This window comes from Ctenopharyngodon idella, chromosome 8 (genome assembly GCF_019924925.1).
Source record: "Ctenopharyngodon idella isolate HZGC_01 chromosome 8, HZGC01, whole genome shotgun sequence".
NCBI lineage: Eukaryota > Metazoa > Chordata > Actinopteri > Cypriniformes > Xenocyprididae > Ctenopharyngodon > Ctenopharyngodon idella.
In genome coordinates this window covers 2873089-2895075 of record NC_067227.1, presented here as the reverse complement: position 1 = coordinate 2895075, position 21987 = coordinate 2873089, and the positions used below count along the sequence as shown (strand labels likewise).

The window sequence follows — 21987 nt, the reverse complement described above, 5'->3', positions numbered from 1 at the left end:
CACCTAGGATGGCTTGAGGGTGAGTAAATCATGGGGTAATTTTCATTTTTGGGTGAACTAACCCTTTAAGATGTGTTTTGGTCGATCAGATCACAAGTAGACGAGGGAGACATTCCCGTTTCCACCTGGTATTTTAATCCGTCTCCTCTGTCCACTTTCAACCTCTTCTGTCCTTATTTCTTCGAGGGGAGAGTCTATGGGTGGGTAAATGTAAGGGCTTTTTCAAATCTTTCGATCTCATGAACAAAATAAGCTTGCACAATTTACATATGAACACGAAAGGAGACGACAGAAAAACACACAGAGAGCATCAGCTTTCATTTCTGCTCTGACAGCCACAAGACCAGCCGAACGCTGTGAGTGTGTGTTAGAAATCAGGAATGGTGAGAGAACATTGTGCTGGTATGTTTTTCATCCTCAAACCAAACTTGGGTCTTCAGCCGACAAAGTTTAAATCCTGTCTGGCTAGTGCGCTTCCCATAATGTTTACGCATTAGGTCAGTAGGTGGTCTTTAGTGACTGTTTGAACACATTCAACCACATGAGCGTCTACACCACGAAAGCAATCCGGTCGAATGCGTTTTTGACTACCTCTGGAAGTGGTCGAAAGTGGACAAGCTCAAAATGTTTTACACCTGTATTTAGCGTCATCCACTTGTGATCCAATCGACCAAATACCAGGTGACCACCAGATACCACCATATCTGGTGTGGTCACATTAAACCAAATGTCAATGCATTGGTATTCTTGAAAGATGTTTTCTTACGTGCTGATCTAAGTCTCTCTATTCGTGATCACTGTCCATCACCATATTTCTGTTTTATTTGAAAAGATGAAGTTAGAACAATTTCATGGAATCTGATTTATGCAGCGTCTGTTTACGTAAGTTTCATTTTGCAAATAAGAACCCCGTCATTCATACCAAATGAGGAAATGCACACATACTTCAAGTAGAATGGTGGCAGCAAGTACTGAAAAAGAGAATGGAGACTTAGTAATTTGAATATTACTTTTTATAGACCAAAATAGAGGAAGTAAACACTCTATTTCCACTGACTGAACCCATGACGTGTACCAGCACTTGTGAACACCAATGCTGAGGCTGTCAGTGTTCATTCAACAGTGCAAAACAAAAATGTACATAACAAACAATGATTTTCATATGGCTGAAACTTGGAAACATAACCATAACCCAGTGGTTCTCAACCGTTTTGACTCCAACGCCCCTCATTGTCCACAGCAATATTTGGAGGTTGTTTTAATCTGTAATCCTTATCTAGTTTATTTACTGGATAAGAATCAAGGATAAGATTTTTCTACAATTTATACATGCTAAAATGTTTTAGAACTTGGCATAACTAAAAATGTTTTGCGTCAATGCTTTAACATTTTATTAATTGACATGGCTTTTCTAAGTCTAGAAATCACAAATTGAGCTTTGTTAACAATAAGAAATGTTTATTTTTGATGAAATTTCATTATTAAATCAGCGTCTGCTGGTTTCATAATGAAAACATAAGTATTGTATTGTAAATACTGTACATCCTCATGAATAAACAGAGCTTGTACTTTATTGTGCACTATGGGATGTCTGTTTATATATTAGTCAAACATAGAGTAATCAACATGAGTGTCAAAGCGGCTAATTAGAACTGATAAGCAGCGATTGCTCAATAATATCCATATAAAATATATTAACTGATAAGCAATATAAATCATGCTGCACTTACAGAAGCTTCTGAAAATCATTTTGTTGAACATCTTTTCATCCTCCTGAAATGCCAAATCAAATCTTGAAAGACCCTAAAGTCAGGTGACAAATCGCTGATCACAAAATTAATACACTATAAATATATTTTGACATTTCTTAATGTTCCCAACCGTTACATCCTTACGTAGCCGCTTTGGTGGAAAATCATTTTGACATTGCCCACACTTTTCTCCTTAGCAGCTAATCCCAACTGTTCTTTCAGGGATGCAAAACGGACAAGGGAATTCCCTTTGCATAGGAAAACGGCGGTCTGTCAGGGCACTTTCCTATAGGGAAGCCTTTTCATGGAGTCCAGACTGGAAAAACTGCTCAACACCTGTCGAGCTCCTCTTGTTTTTATTTCCGCAACTATTGTGAGCGAGCACACTGTACAATGAATGATTGACTAGAGCATGGAACGGTTACAGGCTGAAAAGGACTACCCTCATGCATTTTGCATGTAGGGATTCCGGGGAAGCGTTCGCTTATCTTAGATCTTGATCTTGCTAATTTCAATATGCGGCAGAAAAACACAAGGCCGCAACGGGTGTATAATCAAATTAGTTGTGTGTCTTTCCAGGCTGCGCGAGGGGCATTTCCAGTAGCTGTTCCTCGCCACTATTATGTCCCAGAGCCGAGGCTTATTCCTACGGGCTGATAGGAAGATTACTCATATAAATTTTGGAACACTTAGATGGTACAGTGCTTATGGGACAGCATGCAAAGCAATGGTTTAAGTGTGTAAAATACAAGATAGTCATAAAAATCAATGAATGGGATGGAAAAAGACTATGTACATCAACATTAACTTAAATAATTGTTAATTATGAATAAAAAGTGTTGGGCGCTTGATGCTGATGCTTATTGAGTATGTGTTCATGTGCAAGTAATAGAATGTTGGAACCACAGAGATCCAAAAAAAGATGTCAATGGAAACCCTGTACACACACACGCACACACACACACACACACACGTATATGTGGTTTATGGGGACTCTCCATAGACGTAATGGTTTTTATACAAACTGTACATTCTATTCCCCTACACTACTGTTAAACCATCACAGAAAACTGTCTGCATTTTTGGAATTTCAAAAAAACACTGTTTAGTATGTTTTTTTTTTAAGCCATTTGGTTTACGTTGTAATACCCATGTTATTATACACATTTGTGTCCTCATAAACCATGTATACAAGAACACACAGACAGAGAGAGAGAGAGAGAGAGAAAGAGAGACAAAAAAGTGTCTATTAATTCAAAACCATTTAAGCCTTGTAAATAAACAGTGGGCAAATCAATTGTTTTTTTTTTTTTTTTTTAATGTTTGCAGATTAGTCTAAAACAGCACAGTTTTCATCTTATTTATGTGCCGTCACACTGTCAGAAAAAAGGTATGGCGCTGTCACTGGTGCAGTACCCTAAGGTACAAAAGTGAAAAGGTACTAATATGTACTTTTAAAATACTAATATGTACCTTTTAAGGTACTAATATGTACCATTTAGGGGTAAGTAAGGTACAAAGATGTTCACTTTTGTACCCTAGGGTACTGCCCCAGTGACAGCGCCATACCTTTTTTTCTGACAGTGCAGTTTATTTAGCAAATAATCCGATGGATTTGTACCTTCGTTTGATTTAGAGTATGTTTTATCTTAATCTTTAGGAGCATATAATAAATTTGAGTTTTTACCAATTTAACACAAGTTTCATAACCACTTTGATTAAAAAAAAAAAAAACTTTGATTAAAAAAATTTTTCTTTGTCATTCCAATTCACCCAAGTCTGCTCCATTCCAGGTTTTGTTTAACCCTGCTCCAGGATGACCATTATCCTGCTGAGTTTAACTCTAACCCTAATCAAACACACCTGAACCAGCTAATCAAGCTCTTCAGGATCACTTGGGCTGCGTTCCAGTTCGTTTTTTTATGCCCTTCCCTCACTAACTTCACTCAGTCTCGTTGACTCGGATGTACATCATTGCTTAAGTTGCACGAGTGCCCACTATACTGGCACAACTCGTGCAATGGGCTGAATTGGAACGTCCTAAGCCCTTAATCACTTGGAATCCCCTCTGGAGTTGATTTATTATTATTTTTTTTTTCCCTTACAAAATTGCTTAATGCAGAATTCTATATGTATATATGTGTGTTTGGGTGTTTTAAATATTAAATATATATATATATATATATATATATATATATATCTCATAGAGTTGTTTGTGGTGGGGTAAATTAAATGCGATAAGCGGTGATGTCACAATGTTGCATTGTGGTATATGGAGCTGCCTGAAGTGTTCAGTCAAAATCGAGGGAGTGAAGGTTTGTCCATATAAAGTCAAACCAAAAATTATTCAGACATTTTTTATATTTTTTTACTAGTGGGTGCAGGACACTATAGTTCATTTATGTAAGTGAGGAGAGCAAAATAAAGTAAACTGTGACATATTATACCCAAAAATTCTTCATACAGTGGACTACCAGTAAAATTGATATAAATTTGGAACCAAAAATTATTCAGACACTTTGACCTGAGCATGTTTTTCTTAAGTGTTATCTGACATAATTAAGATAATCTTTTTTCTGACACAGTTTAACTCTGAGATCTTGTCATATTTTATTACCATTTTTTTAAAAATTCTATACTATAGTGAATAAACCGTATTAATGAATGAAATGTTCAAGGTGTCTGAATAAATTTTGGTTTGACTGTAAACTTCTCTCGTCCACTTCGTGAAGTGGAACGCACTTAAAAAAGCAGCAGGGATTCCCCCGAGGGGAAGTGCTTAGGGAAGTTCACAAGTGTTTGTCTAAAACTGGAGTGGAACACAGCCTAGATACTTCCAGGCATGTGTGTTTGGTCAGGTTGGAGCTAAACTCTACAGGACGTTGGCACTCCAGGATCAGGATTGATTTAGCGAGTGTAAACGCTTACTTAGTTCAACATATTACTGTTTTTTTGCTCCTCAACTTGCTCTGTGTCCCAGAAAAATTGCACCAATATGCAACCAAATATATAAAATGTAACCTATATATGATCAATGTAGCATATAATATAAAATATTAAACATATATATACTTCATATACTTTATAAAGTATCTGTGTGGGATTTGGCCCACTGGCGCCAAATTATATTTGTATATTGCATATTAATCATATTATTCATGTGCTTCAATTTTTATTTTGCTTGTTTCCAGCAAACATATGTATACAATATATAAAATGTTTCACAATATTATTAATAAAAGGTAGGTAATTGTGCTTTTTCTTCTTGAGAACAGAAGTTGGCATGTGAAAGTGACATGTGAAGGCCAAGTATAGTAACCCATACTCGGAACTTGTCCTCTGCATTTAACCCAGTCATTTCCTGCCGGTATTGAGAATTGAACCTGCAACTTTCGGGTTACCAGTCTGACTGTGGGGAATTGATTGAATGGTTGGACGGTTGTGGTTTGCTATTGGTAGATCTCATGTGAGTGACAGATTGTCCCGCCCCTGCGCCAGGAAACACATCATCACAGAAAAGAAGAGATTCTAATTAATGATTACGAGGGCACATAAATAATAATAAAAAAGATGTGCACAGATAAATCATTTATAATAAATACCGCAATATTCCATAATAATAATAAACAAGAATTTCATGGTGACTTTAAGTGCCCTAACTGTCCTTCCAATTTAACCCCTACCTATGATATCTGTCAAAAAGTAGGGACATTGTATGTGCAGTATTCACATAATAATTCAAAAAATTATTTTCAGAACCTTTAACCTTTATGATGTGACCTTTAACCTCTACAATAACAAGAGATATCTCATGGTTGATCTACTTTCACTACCTGTTGACCTTTAAAAATATTAATTAATCCAAAAATATTTGATTATATCACTAGAGCAGCATCTTTGACCTTTAACTGCTGCAGATCCTGTAGAAGCTTGAGCAACTGAGCGTGTTTTTGTTGTGTGTGTGTGTGTGTGTGGAGGAGAGACCACTGAAGTCTGAGAAAATAAACAAATGCAAACAGGACAAACTGATCAATGCTCTGTTGAGTTCATGCAGGGGACATGGGAGACTCACCAAAGACTGGCTTAACCAGCACAAAGACCTGCAGGAGCCCTGTGTGTGTGTGTGTGTGTGTGTGTGTGTGTGTTTGTGGTGCTCGAATTCGGGGTATGTGAGATAAATGATCTGATCTTCTGTGAAAGTATGAATGCATGTGAGAGTGTGCCACATCGTGTGTGTGTGTCAGATGAGACACTATTGCCTGGTCAATTAAACCACTATCTTACATTGATCATATCCACATCAAAGTACCTTCCTTAAATCCCGGCCCTTTTTTCCAGACATCTGGTGTATTGATATCAAACTGTCCTCTGAGACAGAAATGCTCAACTGAAGCCGATAGTTTTTTCCAGAGAGGAGCTTTTGTGACCCAACCTTACACACCCAGGAGTGAAGCGAAGAGGGATTACATGCTATAGATGTTTTGAAGCTGTTAGGAACTTCACACAATACAGCTCTACAATGCATTGGAATGATGTATTATGATGCACAATACAACAATTAAAGGGATAGTTCAACCTAAAATGAAAATTAAGTCACCATTTACTCACCCTGGTGTTGTTTTAATACTGTATGCCGTTCTTTCTTTTATGGGTCACAAAAGGAGAATTTTTAAAAATGTCCCGCTTGCGCTCGTCCATATAATGGCAGTGAATAGCGACCAGCATCAAGCTTTTCAAAAAAGACCCAAAAGTATTACAGAATAATCCCAGGCGACACGTGTCATATATCCAAAATAACAACAAAACGTTTGCTTTTGTAAAGTAAAGAAAACAAACAGGATGTGCTTTCTGCCATCTCTGTCTCTGTGAACTTCTTTCTGGAGCATGTCACAAAACCGAACCAAAACACAGTGAACTTTTTGCTTACTTTTTGCTTATTTGATGTTAAATGCATTATACAAGTCACTTTGAAATATGTCACAGCACATTTTAGATGAAAAAAAAAAAAAAAAAACTACTTATAGTGTGGAAAATATGGTAATAGCCAATTATTTCATGAACCCCTGGCTATTGGTAATGGACCTCAGCCCACTTTGAGAACATCTGCATTAAACAATCAAAATACAAGGAGTATGATACTATATTAGGAAGAAGAGTACACTAAACTTGGTTAAGGTATTAAAATCACAATATTATTGGGCAAGAAAGGCAAACTCCAGCATATAATTAAATATGGGTTTCATTGTATTAGCTATGCAAAAAAGGCATTGAAAAACAAAAAGCTCACTGGAAATAAAACTAAAACATACATTAAATATGTGTATCAAACTGCCAAAGTCACGTGGTTTCGAAATTTCAATGGTTTACCACTGGGGGGCGTGACTTTGGCAGTTTGATACGCGCTCCGAACCACTGATTCGAAACAAAAGATTTGTGAAGCTTCGAAGCTTCATGAAGCAGTGTTTTGAAATCACCCATCACTAGATATTGTGGAATATCATTATTTTGTTTTTCTGGTGCACAAAAAGTATTCTTGTTGCTTCATAACATTAAGGTTGAACCACTGTAGTCAAATAATTCTGTGGACATTGTGACCATTCACATCCAGCAAATGAGCAATATCCAACTCTTCCATCATGGCGGCCAAGGCTCATTGATGCACGTGGGGAGCGAAGGCTGGCCCGTGTGGTCCGATCCAACAGACGAGCTACTGTAGCTCAAACTGCTCAAGAAGTTAATGCTGGTTCTGATAGAAAGGTGTCAGAATACACAGTGCATCACAGTTTGTTGCGTATGGGGCTGCATAGCCGCAGACCAGTCAGGGTGCCCATGCTGACCCCTGTCCACCACCGAAAGCACCAACAGTGGACACGAGAGCATCAGAACTGGATCACAGAGCAATGGCAGAAGGAGGCCTGGTCTGATGAATCACTTACTTGGGGAACACATGGCACCAGGATGCACTATGGGAAGAAGGCAAGCCGGCGGAGGCAATGTGATGCTTTGGGCAATGTTCTGCTGGGAAACCTTGGGTCCTGCCATCCATGTGGATGTTACTTTGACACGTACCACCTACCTAAGCATTTTTGCAGACCATGTACATTCTTTCATGGAAACAATATTCCCTGGTGGGATAATGCTCCCTGCCACAAAGCAAAAATGGTTCAGGAATGGTTTGAGGAGCACAACAACGAGTTTGAGGTGTTGACTTGGCCTCCAAATTCCCCAGATCTCAATCCAATCGAGCATCTGTGGGATGTGCTGAACAAACAAGTCCGATCCATGGAGGCTCCACCTCACAACTTACAGGACTTAAAGGATCTGCTGCTAACATCTTGGTGCAGATACCACAGCACACCTTCACGGTCTAGAGGAGTCCATGCCTCGACGGGTCAGGGCTGTTTCATAATGTTATGCCCGATCGGTGTGTGTGTATATATATATATATATATATATATAGAGAGAGGTGATTTTATAATTGCAGCTTTTTTTGGTGTCCAAAGTAAAAAAATTTTTTCAAATGGTTATATTTTTTAATTATTTTAATAATTTTTCACTCATTGTCATGGATCACAATATGTTACAGGCCATAAAAATATAATATTTTCTGTAAAAAGTGTGTTATATAGCTGAAAATCATGATTTCTTGTTGTCCGAATTAGTGTATTTTTTTTTTTCCATCATGTATCACTGTGTAATCAAAATATTTTATTTTACTTTTCTTTTGGTAATATTTTATTTAAAAAAGCCCCAAATAATAATTTTCCTAATTCTACAACATTAAATTGTTTAAAAATAACTTTTATCTTATAAAAATGTGTTTCCATAAATCTTGTGTCAATTCTGTTACCGTGCCATACTTTGCCTCTAAATTGGTGGAATTATCTTCCACAACTATGTAAGATACAGGAAAAGATGTCAGTTTCCCTCACTGATAAGATCTGAAGCACTGAAAGCTGTGTGTGTGTGCTCTCTCTTGAAAATATTTTAATCTAAAAAAATCTCACACCAAGAGTTATTTTGTAAAACGTCAAAAAACCACAACATCAAAGAGAAAGAAGAATTTATCACTGATAACACAGTGGGTTGTTTAAAAGTCTTTTAATCGTGATTTCATTAGTGCCATGTGCTCTTAGCATTTATGCTAGCAAGTTGAGTTTTTGGATAAAAAGTTTAAAATGGTCAATTCCGTTACTGTCAAACTCTGTTACCAAGATAGAGTAACAATATTGACAATATGTAACAGAATTGACAGTAAGAGTTGACAAACAATACTATATATATATATATATATATATATATATATATATATATATATACACACAGTATCTATACAGTATCTCACAGAAGTGAGTACACCCCTCACATTTTTGTAAATATTTTATTATATCTTTTCATGTGACAACACTGAAGAAAGAGTGTACAGCTTGTATAACAGTGCAAATTTGCTGTCCCCTCAAAATAACTAAACACACAGCCATTAATGTCTAAACCGCTGACCACAAAAGTGAGTACACCCCTAAGTAAAAATGTCCAAATTGGGCCCAGTTAGCCATTTTCTCTCCCCGGTGTCATGTGACTCGTTAGTGTTACAAGATCTCAGGTGTGAATGGGGAGCAGGTGTGTTAAATTTGGTGTTATCGCTCTCACTCTCTCATACCGGTCACTGGAAGTTCAACATGGCACCTCATGGCAAAGAACTCTCTGAGGATCTGAAAAAAAGAATTGTTGCTCTACATAAAGATGGCGTAGGCTATAAGAAGATTGCCAAGACCCTGAAACTGAGCTTCAGCACGGTGGCCAAGACCATACAGAGGTTTAACAGGACAGGTTTCACTCAGAACAGGCCTCGCCATGGTCGAGCAAAGAAGTTGAGTGCGCATGCTCAGCGTCATATCCAGAGGTTGTGTTTGGGAAATAGACGTATGAGTGCTGCCAGCATTGCTGCAGAGGTTGAAGGGGTGGGGGGTCAGCCTGTACGCCGCACACTACATCAAATTGGTCTGCATGGCTGTCGTCCCAGAAGGAAGCCTCTTCTAAAGATGATGCACAAGAAAGCCCGCAAACAGTTTGCTGAAGACAAGCAGACTAAGGACATGGATTACTGGAACCATGTCCGGTGGTCTGATGAGACAAAAATAAACTTATTTGGTTCAGATGGTGTCAAGCGTGTGTGGCGGCAACCAGGTGAGGAGTACAAAGACAAGTGTGTCTTGCGTACAGTCAAGCATGGTGGTGGGAGTGTCATGGTCTGGGGCTGCATGAGTGCTGCCGGCACTGGGGAGATACAGTTCATTGAGGGAACCACGAATGAGCAGAGCATGATCCCCTCCCTTTGGAGACTGGGCCGCAGGGCAGTATTCCAACATGATGACGACCCCAAACACACCTCCAAGATGACCACTGCCTTGCTAAAGAAGCTGAGGGTAAAGGTGATGGACTGGCCAAGCATGTCTCTGGACCTAAACCCTATTGAGCATCTGTGGGGCATCCTCAAACAGAAGGTGGAGGAGCGCAAGGTCTCTAACATCCACCAGCTCCGTGATGTCGTCATGGAGGAGTGGAAGAGGACTCCAGTGGCAACCTGTGAAGCTCTGGTGAACTCCATGCCCAAGAGGGTTAAGGCAGTGCTGGAAAATAATGGTGACCACACAAAATATTGACACTTTGGGCACAATTTGGACATTTTCACTTAGGGGTGTACTCACTTTTGTGGCCAGCGGTTTAGACATTAATGGCTGTGTGTTGAGTTATTTTGAGGGGACAGCAAATTTACACTGTTATACAAGCTGTACACTCACTACTTTACATTGTATCAAAGTGTCATTTCTTCAGTGTTGTCACAATAAAAGATATAATAAAATATTTACAAAAATGTGAGGGGTGTACTCACTTCTGTGAGATACTGTATGTATATATATGTTATATATATGTGTGTGTGTGTGTGTGTGTGCCCAAAAGCGATGTTATAGTACTGCAAATGCTGTGTTAATGAAACTTGAAAGTGTAAATTTAGTTTTTTGTGTCTGCCTTTGTTTTGCATGTCTATAATTATTACATAAGCCTGCTCAGAAAAAGTGCTCTATGAAAATGCTTTGCCCAATATAGACAAAAAGTTACTCAGGCGAAACAAAACCTGCTGCTCTGAAAAACACTGAGAGGTGCATTTACAAAAAGTTTGTTCCTTTTACTATGAACGTGTGCACACGTACAACCACAACAACACACACACATACAAAAGGCTTGTCGTGAACCTGTGCCCCTTCTGTCTGGCCTGAAGTAACATGCGGAGAGTATTTTGGTCGTAGTTCCATTGTGGCTTCCGGCTGAGCTGTGGCCTCAACACCCCTCCTTAACTTCCTCTATTGCCCCTGACGTACTTCCTGCCTTCAGTTTGACTCTTTCCACACACTCTTTCTAAAGTGTGACAGCACTGAAGCTACTTTCTGTCCATCTTTTCTTGTTCCTCTGTGCATATATTTCACATGTGGCCTGCAAATTGGCATGAAGTCATCCTGTGCAGCCCAAAGCATGTCTGACCTCAGAGCAGGCCAGAGAGAGCAAACAGCATTACTGTTGGTTTGTGTGGTATTGAGCTGTCTGGAAGAGTCCGGGCCTGCTCTCACTGCCAAGAAAACAGAAATGCAAAACTACGGCGGTTTGTAAGTGAGGGTGGATTATGTAAGAAAGTCAGAGAAATAGACTGTCCATTTCAGGGAGAAACAGGCAGGCTGTGGGATAATATGCTGAAGGATATGTGTGAGTGTGTGCGCTTGTGGCTTGATTTTATCTTGTCTTTGTGATGTTTGAGGGTAGATGTTACAGATTGACAATATGCGCTCTTAAGACAAAAAACATTTTAAGGCCCTTTATTCGAATCCTGTAGCTGCAACTGTGATTGGATTGGAGAAAAAAATAGGCTAGCTTTCATTGCTTTTTGGATGGGTTTTGAGTCGGCTTTGGCCTGGAAATTTTTTGGGCACCTGGCAACCCTGTTTTAAAGGGGTCATGAACTGCATTGTTTTATACTGTTTCCTGGGGTACACTTATAATCTTAGTATGCTTTTTACATCAAAAGTTGTCATCATTTAGAAATAAATAGCATTTTTCCTACCCTGATTTTAACCCTCTTATTTGAACGCTCTGTTTTGAGGGGCATGTCTGCTGTGATACTGTGATACTTCAGTGTAAACGCCCACTGCTGTGATTGGCTAACATCTTTCCATTTGAAATAGCTAAGTATTAAGGTGCATTCACGCGGCCTCATAATTCCTGTAGTTACGAGATTCTAGTACCACCTGACCGCTGTCGATTCATTTAGGCGTTGATAGTGGTGCCATAGAAACGCATAATTCCCAGTTCAAGGATGTGAACAGCTCCGAATATAACGTCACGTGTTGTCGTCTCAAGATTCTGGTAAATACGAGGTGGCGTGAACGCAGCATTACTCTCTCTTCTAGCACGTTTTTACTATTACAGCTCTCAAGGTTAACTAATCGTGAAAAGTGTTGCATTACATTTAGATCTATCGAATTATATTTAGATCATGGCATGAAAGGTTGCAGTGATGAACATTGTAGCTGATCACAGACATGTTGTTGAGCTCATGAAAGCAGTGATCTCATCATTGCAACTCAATTTCTGCACACTAAAGAATGCTTTCATCATAACTAATGGTGCAAATGTGATGTAACTAAAAGATTCGTTGAATATAACGGGAGTTTTGGTGCGAGCCCAGAACTCAGTCACTGATAAACTCGCGCTGTTTGATTGACAGCTCCAGTGATTGTAAAGGGAGCGTTCTTTGATCGTTTTCTATATATAATTTAATCACTGTTTAAATAACAGATTATTTTCATCCTACTAAGAGAAACAATGTGAAGTTGTCCGTTTGGTCACTGGTTTGATTTACTGACACATAGACAAAGAACATCTGACTGTACAGGTGCTGGTCATATAATTAGAATATCATCAAAAAGTTAATTTATTTCACTAATTCCATTCAAAAAGTGAAACTTGTATATTATATTCATTCATTACACACAGGCTGATATATTTCAAATGTTTATTTCTTTTAATTTTGATGATTATAACTGACAACTAAGGAAAATCCCAAATTCAGTATCTCAGAAAATTAGAATATTGTGAAAAGGTTCAATATTGAAGACACCTGGTGCCACACTCTAATCAGCTAATTAACTCAAAACACCTGCAAAGGCCTTTAAATGGTCTCTCAGTCTAGTTCTGTAGGCTACACAATCATGGGGAAGACTGCTGACTTGACAGTTGTCCAAAAGACGACCATTGACAACTTGCACAAGGAGGGCAAGACACAAAAGGTCATTGCAAAAGAGGCTGGCTGTTCACAGAGCTCTGTGTCCAAGCACATTAATAGAGAGGCGAAGGGAAGGAAAAGATGTGGTAGAAAAAAGTGTACAAGCAATAGGGATAACCGCACCCTGGAGAGGATTGTGAAACAAAACCCATTCAAAAATGTGGGGGAGATTCACAAAGAGTGGACTGCAGCTGGAGTCAGTGCTTCAAGAACCACTACGCACAGACGTATGCAAGACATGGGTTTCAGCTGTCGCATTCCTTGTGTCAAGCCACTCTTGAACAACAGACAGCGTCAGAAGCGTCTCGCCTGGGCTAAAGACAAAAAGGACTGGACTGCTGCTGAGTGGTCCAAAGTTATGTTCTCTGATGAAAGTAAATTTTGCATTTCCTTTGGAAATCAGGGTCCCAGAGTCTGGAGGAAGAGAGGAGAGGCACACAATCCACGTTGCTTGAGGTCCAGTGTAAAATTTCCACAGTCAGTCATGGATTGGGGTGCCATGTCATCTGCTGGTGTTGGTCCACTGTGTTTTCTGAGGTCCAAGGTCAACGCAGCCATATACCACGAAGTTTTAGAGCACTTCATGCTTCCTGCTGCTGACCAACTTTATGGAGATGCAGATTTCATTTTCAACAGGACTTGGCACCTGCACATAGTGCCAAAGCTACCAGTACCTGGTTTAAGGACCACGGTATCCCTGTTATTAATTGGCCAGCAAACTCGCCTGACCTTAACCCCATAGAAAATCTATGGAGTATTGTGAAGAGAAAGATGCGATATGCCAGACCCAACAATGCAGAAGAGCTGAAGGCCACTATCAGAGCAACCTGTGCTCTTATAACACCTGAGCAGTGCCACAGACTGATCGACTCCATGCCACGCCGCATTGCTGCAGTAATTCAGGCAAAAGGAGCCCCAACTAAGTATTGAGTGCTGTACATGCTCATACTTTTCATGTTCATACTTTTTAGTTGGCCAAGATTTCTAAAAATCCTTTTTGTATTGGTCTTAAGTAATATTCTAATTTTCTGAGATACTGAATTTGGGATTTTCCTTAGTTGTCAGTTATAATCATCAAAACTAAAAGAAATAAACATTTGAAATATATCAGTCTGTGTGTAACGAATGAATATAATATACAAGTTTCACTTTTTGAATGGAATTAGTGAAATAAATCAACTTTTTGATGATATTATAATTATATGACCAGCACCTGTACATGAATCATTACAAATCAGATCAGGCATTAGAATTAACACAGTTACTTACATGTTGTTGCATTACTGTCGAGTCCATATCGTAAAAGTCTGTTTCCAAAGCCTGTGCTGAAATGTGATTGATTTGCCAAAGAATCCACAGTGAAACACCGAATACAAATAAATAAAGCTCAACTGAGACATTCACATTGTTGAAAATAAATAACCATATTCCAAGCATTAGGATCCTTTGAAAGGTATGTTATTTTTGTCATGTTGTGACGCTCTTTTTTATTTTATTTTATTTATTTTTTATAGTACCTTAATGGCACATATTACTACTCAAAGATACAAAAATGCATCTTTTAGTGGTAGATAAGGTGCAAAGTTGTCCTTCTAAGGTGCTGCACTGTTGGCAAGTTGTTGTATCCCCTAAAGGTACAATTTTTGCACTTTTTTTTTTTTTTTTTTTTCTGAAGGCAGCATATTGCTACCTTGTTTTACCCAAACTCTAAGCTGGCATCACATGTCCTTTGAGGCACAGCCAATCACAGAATCAATGTACTGAAAAACTCATCCAAGATGGTGGATGAGTGAAGAACAATGCAGATTATGTACATAATATTTAAATGAGTACAAAGACATTTTTATCACTCATAACTTTTGTAGAAAAAAAACAGACACTGGACGAGTATGAATCTTTCCATTGCACATGTGTCAAGCGTTTGTGTTCACACATGTTATTAAACTGAGTCTACTTTGAAAGGTTATGTGTTTGACTATGTGCATAAAAAAACAAAGTATACTTTGAGGTTAAAATACTATGGCTTTAAGATCCATGAAACTTTTAAGTGTAAATAAGGCACAAAGTTGTTCCTTTAAGGGTACTACCCCATGCAGTGACAAGCTGTCGCACCCCTAAGGATCCATTTAGGAGGTTCCATTTTTACTATGACTTTGAAGGCAGCTCCCTAAGTAGGCAGCTGACAGCAAGGCAGCACACTAGGTTTTGGAACAGAGCTAGAGTGTTGGAGATGTTCTTAAAATACATTTTGTGGGATAGTAGATTTCTTTCCCATTAATATTTACAACATTTCATAGACATGCTGCTCACTTGAAATGATGTAAATATGGCTTTAATTCAAAGTTTTGTGAACATATTACATGAGATATTATGTGATATTACTTCAAAACACATTTCTACAAGTTACAATTCAAACATGAGGAAACAACAGTGTGTGTCAGTCATTAGTTTAACATGCCCCTAGAAACTGATGTGCGATAGAGTATTATGGGATATAATATCAGAACTAGGCAAACAATTAGTCATAGCGTGTAAGAAGGCCAGAGGTCAAAGTTCAGTTGCAGGTTGGAGGTGTTCTTTAGTCCTTGTGGTTTTGGGTGAGGAACTGAAGTGAAGCCACTGGGCCAGCCAGACCAAACCTCTGAACAAATGCCTGTGGATCCCAGTTCCCTAGAAAAACAGCAACAAAGCCTCTCATTGCTCTTGTTCATGGATGTAAAGTGTGCTTCTGCCCATCAGCTGTTTACATGAAAAACAACAAGTGTTTCTACATGACCCTCTCCAACATCCTGTTTCAATAAAAATTCAAGAAGAAAATCAACACAGGAAAAGAAAGATGCAAACTATTTCAGATATATGTGCCACATGATCAAAAATTTATCCTAAAATGTATAATATCATAATTTGTTGATATATATATATATATATATATATATATATATATGTATATTAAAAAACTATTTTGTTATTATTGCAATTGTTATTGACATTTATTTACTTCACTGTTGCTGTACATATATAAATAAATCAATAAAACATTACTTTTACTATTATTGTTATTGTTATATTAATATTGTTTTTTATTATTGCTATGTTTTATTTGTCTTTACTGCTGTACAAAATAAACAAATCAATAAAAACGTTATTATTGCTATTATTTTTATTTATTTATTTTCTGCTGTACATAAATCAGTAAAAACAGTATTGTTGTTGTTATTGCTATTATTTTTCATTTGTTCCCTTTTTCTGTACATAAATAAATCAATAAAACATTATTATTATTATTATGACTTATTATTGTTGTTATTGCTGTTATTTTAATTAATTTATTTTTTGCTGTACATAAAAACAGTATTATTGTTATTGCTATTGTTTTCATTTGTTTCTTTTTTCTGTACATAAATAAATCAATAAAAATATTATTATTACTACTGTTATTGTTGTTGTTATTGCTTTTGTTTTTATTTATTTATTTTTGCTGTGCATAAATACATAAATAAAAACATTATTGTTGTTTTGGCTATTGTTTTTGTTTTTTCTGTACATAAATACATCACTAAAACATTGTTGTTGTTATTTTTATTTGTTATTGTTTTTTTGCTATTTGATGTAAATAAATAAATAAATAAATAAATATTTATTTTCTATGTGTTAAGTTTTATGGTTTCCCCCCACGAGATAAAGAAACAACAGAGAAAAGTGTTTGGCACTAAAATGGCCTTCATCACAATATTCTACACAACACAATGTCAGCTGCATCATGTGCAACAACATGCGTCCCTTTCATTACTCTCTGTACTTTCCAAGAGTAGTTTTCCTGTGACTGAGCTTCTCTGGCTGAACATTTCAATGTAGTTGTTACAAATGGTAAATGAACGTGTTTAATGGAGAATCTTGTAATGCCGCACGTGTCTCAGGGCCTCAGTGGGCTGTGAATCACTGCAAGCGTCTCATCTCTAAATAAAACACACAGCCTGTCACAGTGCTGGAGGTGGCAACATGAGAGAGAGCATTTTGGCAGGACAACCAGATAAATACCAGACGTAACTCCGGCTGCTATGACAATATCACTTCTCCAATTCCGGCAATAACCACATTCCTAAAAGCAAATGTGAAATCACATTTGGAATAAAGCGCCAACAAACTGCGTCCAAGACTGAAAAATGTAAAGTTCTCAATTTGGAGGATCTTTAATTGTTCTTTGGTTTATATCAAGCAAATTGCAACTGGTGATATTTTTGTAAAACTAGACGAAGTCTATTTAGAGATTTTTTTATAAAAAAAAAAACGAACAAAAAAAACAACATATAATATACATATAAAATTTCAACCTCCAGCCTATCAAAAGTAAATTGTAGAACAAAAGCAGAGCAGGAACAATACCCATTTAAAATTGAAATTTCTTCCGCTATCAGCGTGCAGAGACAAACACGCGGCCGAGGCGGAAATGCTGTAGTGGTGAGAAGGGAAACCCCGTCCGTGCACACAGCAGAGCGCACCACATCCTGGAAACATCAAATGTGAGTGTGTATGCTTGTTTGTATGTTTGAATGCAAGTGGGTGTGAGAGTATGCAAGTGTGATTTTAAAGGAAAATGTCATAGTTGCTTCCCCCGCTGGTTGCGGCTCCTTTATGGCTCACCAGACACCATCTATGAACAACCAAAGTACCGTTTGACTTTACATTTATGCATTTTGGCAGATGCTTTTATCCAAAGCAACTTCAAAGTATATACACTTCAGTAAGTTTGTACCCTAGGAATTAAACTTGTGACCCCAAAAATAGGATGCTAGACACTTAAAGGGATAGTTCACCCAAAATGATCATCATTTACCCTTGTGAAAAGAAGTGCACTTGATTGTATTGAATGTAGTTTACTTCAAATCTTAAAAGTATATTTAACCCTCTGGTGCTGTTCGTGTGGCAATTTATTTCAATGAAATGAATGTATTATGTTTTAGTTCGATGTTTTTTATTTAATATTTTGTATTTTCAGGGGATTTTGTGGTACTAAATTATATTTATGGAATAGTTATAGTTAAGTAAGTTATAGTTAAGTTTGATCTCTTTTTGGCAGATTATTGCTGAAGTGAAGAAAGTTAAAAGAAAAGTGAAACAAAAAAAAAGTCATAGAAGTTTAGGTTTATTGTTATGACAAATGCACAGAAATACTATTTTAAAATTTTACATGAAATATCTATTTTCCAAAACATGTTTTTCTCCAAAACTGTGAGAAATTCAAAGCCATAAATCTAAAAAAGTTTGAGGTTGATATCTCAGAAAATGAGCTTTCAATAAGATTTTGTTTGGGCGCAGTACCAAAGGTTTCCACTAGATGAAATTCGTCCTCCATTCATTTCCAATGCGGTCTATCAAGTGGGACTATTTGTGTGTTCACATAGCAAGTGCCAAAACCTTTACCAAGTTTTGTACCATTCCGATGAAGTAAAGAAAAAGAAAAAAAAAATATTTCACTCAAAAATGACCAAACAGCTCCAGAGGGTTAAAAAACATAGTATAATATTGATGAAATAGGCCACTTAACTTTACATTGTAACGTCAAATTAAAAGTTTTGATTTTGGTGAGCCTTTAGACATACAAGTTTCAATAGAAATTACATTAAAGTATATTTATTTACCATGATTATCACTGACAGTACACTTTAACCATATTATACCATCTTTAACCAAAGACAATACAGACGTATATAAGCTCTCCTAAAGTGGGTCAAAAAGCATCTAAAACTGCATTTAATATAATTTGAAACAATAATACATTTTAATTTAATTGTAATTAACATGTAATTAAGAGTAATGAATGTAATTAATATTACATAGAGTTTGCACTTATGTGTATATTCTTTTAAAGTATATTATTTCTGTAACAAGTACTTTTTTTAAAAGTATGCTAAATGTACTTCATATTCACATTTCACCTTCATGGAGTTCCAAACCTGTATAACCTTCTTTCTTCAGCGGAACACAAAAGAAGATATTTTGAAAATGTCTCAGCATTTTTTTGTCCATATAGTAAAAGTATAATCAAAATGGGGTCCATTGTGAATGTGAACAGTTGAAACATTCTTCAAATGATCGTGTTTGTGTTCTATTCAACAAAGAAAAATCAAACATGTTTGGAATGACAGAATTTGTTTTTTTTTTGTTTTTTTGCGTGAAAATGTTAAGATTTGTTCTGAGAATATATTTGCATAACAAAGAAACTGTGAGATAGAGGTGTGTGTGTGTGTGAGTGAAAATCAAGTGTGCATATGACTGTGTGTTGTGTGTGAAGATGTCAGGTTCTCTCTAATTGACTGTTAGAAATGGAGTAAAGTGACCCAGCATTATGAGGCCATGTGACCTTTAGGCCTCTGGACCTGAGAACATGAGGAGATAATGTTCCGCCTCTGCAGATCATGATCCCTGTTTGACCCCACTACAGTCAGGGCATCACACACACACACACACACACACACACACACCTGTACCTGGCAACATCATCAGATGTAACACATAATCAACAGACCTCATGCAGGAGCACCTGCAGGATTTCATCTGAGGTTACGCACAATTTTTTTTTTTTTATGTTCAAAATTCTTAATTTAAAATTCATGTTCACATTTCAATTCTGAGAGGAGTTTTAATTTTCACTATAAAAATGATTACAATTTTAACAGTAAAATACTGTAAAATGTTACGGTAAAAACCTGTTAATTAGTTAATGGTAAGTTCCCTTACGCTTTACAGTGAAAAACTGTAACAAATCTAATGGGATTTCATGTAAATTTATAGCAAAATACTGTTAAATTTACAGTGTTTGAAAGTGTAAAAGAGCAAGTCATCCATTAATTGACATTCCCAGAACTCTCTGTGTGATGCTTCAAATTTGATCATTTTTAACTTAAATTATGTTTCTCATCAGATTTTGTTCTGATTAGTTATGTTGCTAAATTAATATTTATTGCATTATTTTGGTCATGTGTGTTATCACAATGGTGTTTTGTGTTTGTCTGCATAACTGTGTGCACCTTCTATATATTAATATTTACCTCCTTTTGTGGAAAAGCTACTTGTGCTCAACTTTTATTCATCATGTGTCTTTCTCTTTACCACCTGTGTGTTTTGGTATATTCACTATTAACTATGACTTTTGCCTCAATAAACTCCTAATTAATAACTCCTGCTTATTAATAGTTAGTAAGGTAGTTGTTAAGTTCAGGTATTGAGTAGGATTAAGGGATGTAGAATATGATCATGCAGAATAAGGCATTAATATGTGCTTTATATGTACTAATAAACAGCCATTATGCAAGCTAATAAGAAACTTGTTAATAGTGAGAATTGGGCCTCAAACTAAACTGTAACTGTATGTCTAGAATTTATGTAACTATTACACACTTAAAGGATTAGTTTACTTTAAAATGAAAATTAGCCCAAGATTTACTCACCCTCAATCCATCCTATGTGTATATGACTTTCTTCTTTCTGATGAACACAATCTGAGATATATTAATAAATATCCTGACACGTCCAAGCTTTATAATGGCAGTGAGTGAGGACCAACGAGTATGGAGCTGAAGAAAGTGTCTCCATCCACATCCATCCATCATAACGTACTCCACACGGCTCCGGGGGGTTAATAAAGGCCTTCTGAAGTGAAGCGATGCGTTTGTGTAAAAAAATATCCATATTTAACAAGTTATAAAGTAAAATATCTAGCTTCCGCCAGACCACCTTCCGTATTCAACGTACGAAGAAAACGTAATTGACGTCGTGTCAGTTACACTTTTTTCTTAAGTTGAATAGGGAAGGCGTAGGACATATCGTAAGCGTTTTGAACTTCAAGAGGTGTTACACTTTCTTCCTAAGTTGAATACGGAAGGCGGAAGCTAGATATTTTACTTTATCACTGGTTAAATATAGATTTTTTTTTACACAAACGCATCGCTTCGCTTCAAAAGGCCTTTATTAACCCCCCGGAGTCGTGTGGAGTATGTTTATGATGGATGGATGCACTTTCTTCAGCTTCATACTCGTTGGTCCCATCCACTGCCATTATAAAGCTTGGATGCGTCAGGATATTTATTAATATAACTCTGATTGTGTTCATCAGAAAGAAGAAAGTCATATACACCTAGGATGACTTGAGGGTGAGTAAAGCTTGGGCTAATTTTTTTTTATTTTAAAGTGAACTAATCCTTTAAGACTCTTCAGACCAAACCATCGGTGAGAGAAGAATAAAGGTGTCTCTAGAAACGTATTAAATGCTTTAAAACATGAAAACGGAATGGCCAAAGACATCCACCCAGCACGTTCACAGAGTAAAACAACTGAAAAACAGTGTGGGCGAACATCAAAATACTTTCAGTGTGAATGGGCCCTTCTTCACATGACACAGCAGTAGCTGAATTTTCTCAAAGTTACCTCTCAAAAAGTAGCCTTTTGTTTCAGCTGTTTGTAAGTGAATATCCATTCAGAGCTGTTTGTTCTCTGTGTTCTTAAGTATCTGTTTTACTGACTGAGAAACCGCTTCAGATGATTCAGTGAGAGAGCCTGAACGAATACGAAGTGCAAACCTGTGTGGCAAATTTACCGAAAATATAGAACCGGATTAATTCACTAATGTCTGGCATCAACGGAACTGTGGGACGCATGTAATAACTGCGAGAAAAACTTTTCTCAGGTCAGTCAATACGTACAGCTGTGCATGTCCTGATTTTGCAGAGTTAGACTCATTGCTGGGTCAACATGTTTTGTTGATCCTGGAACAGCATTCCTGTCTGAAAATGTAATCCTAACCATATCACTATACCCATAAGTTATCCCTAAAATCAGAGGGAAATGAAAAGTGAATAACACTGATGTAGAAGCACCTAACCCTGGTTGTAAGCTTAAACTTTG

The 21987-nt window shown here is 37.1% G+C and overlaps 1 protein-coding gene across 2 annotated transcripts in view; it reads right to left on the bottom strand.

Annotated features, from left to right (window-relative positions):
- Positions 1–15402: 15402 nt before the first annotated feature.
- The window catches only part of LOC127517090 (phosphatidylethanolamine-binding protein 4), a 137230-nt gene continuing 130645 nt past the window's right edge, over positions 15403–21987 (bottom strand). For both annotated transcript variants that reach the window (XM_051902270.1, XM_051902269.1), the window contains exon 7: positions 15403–15756. In XM_051902270.1, the coding sequence (XP_051758230.1) occupies positions 15665–15756 (92 nt within the window). In that variant the 3' untranslated portion in view covers positions 15403–15664. The remainder of the gene's footprint in view (positions 15757–21987) is intronic.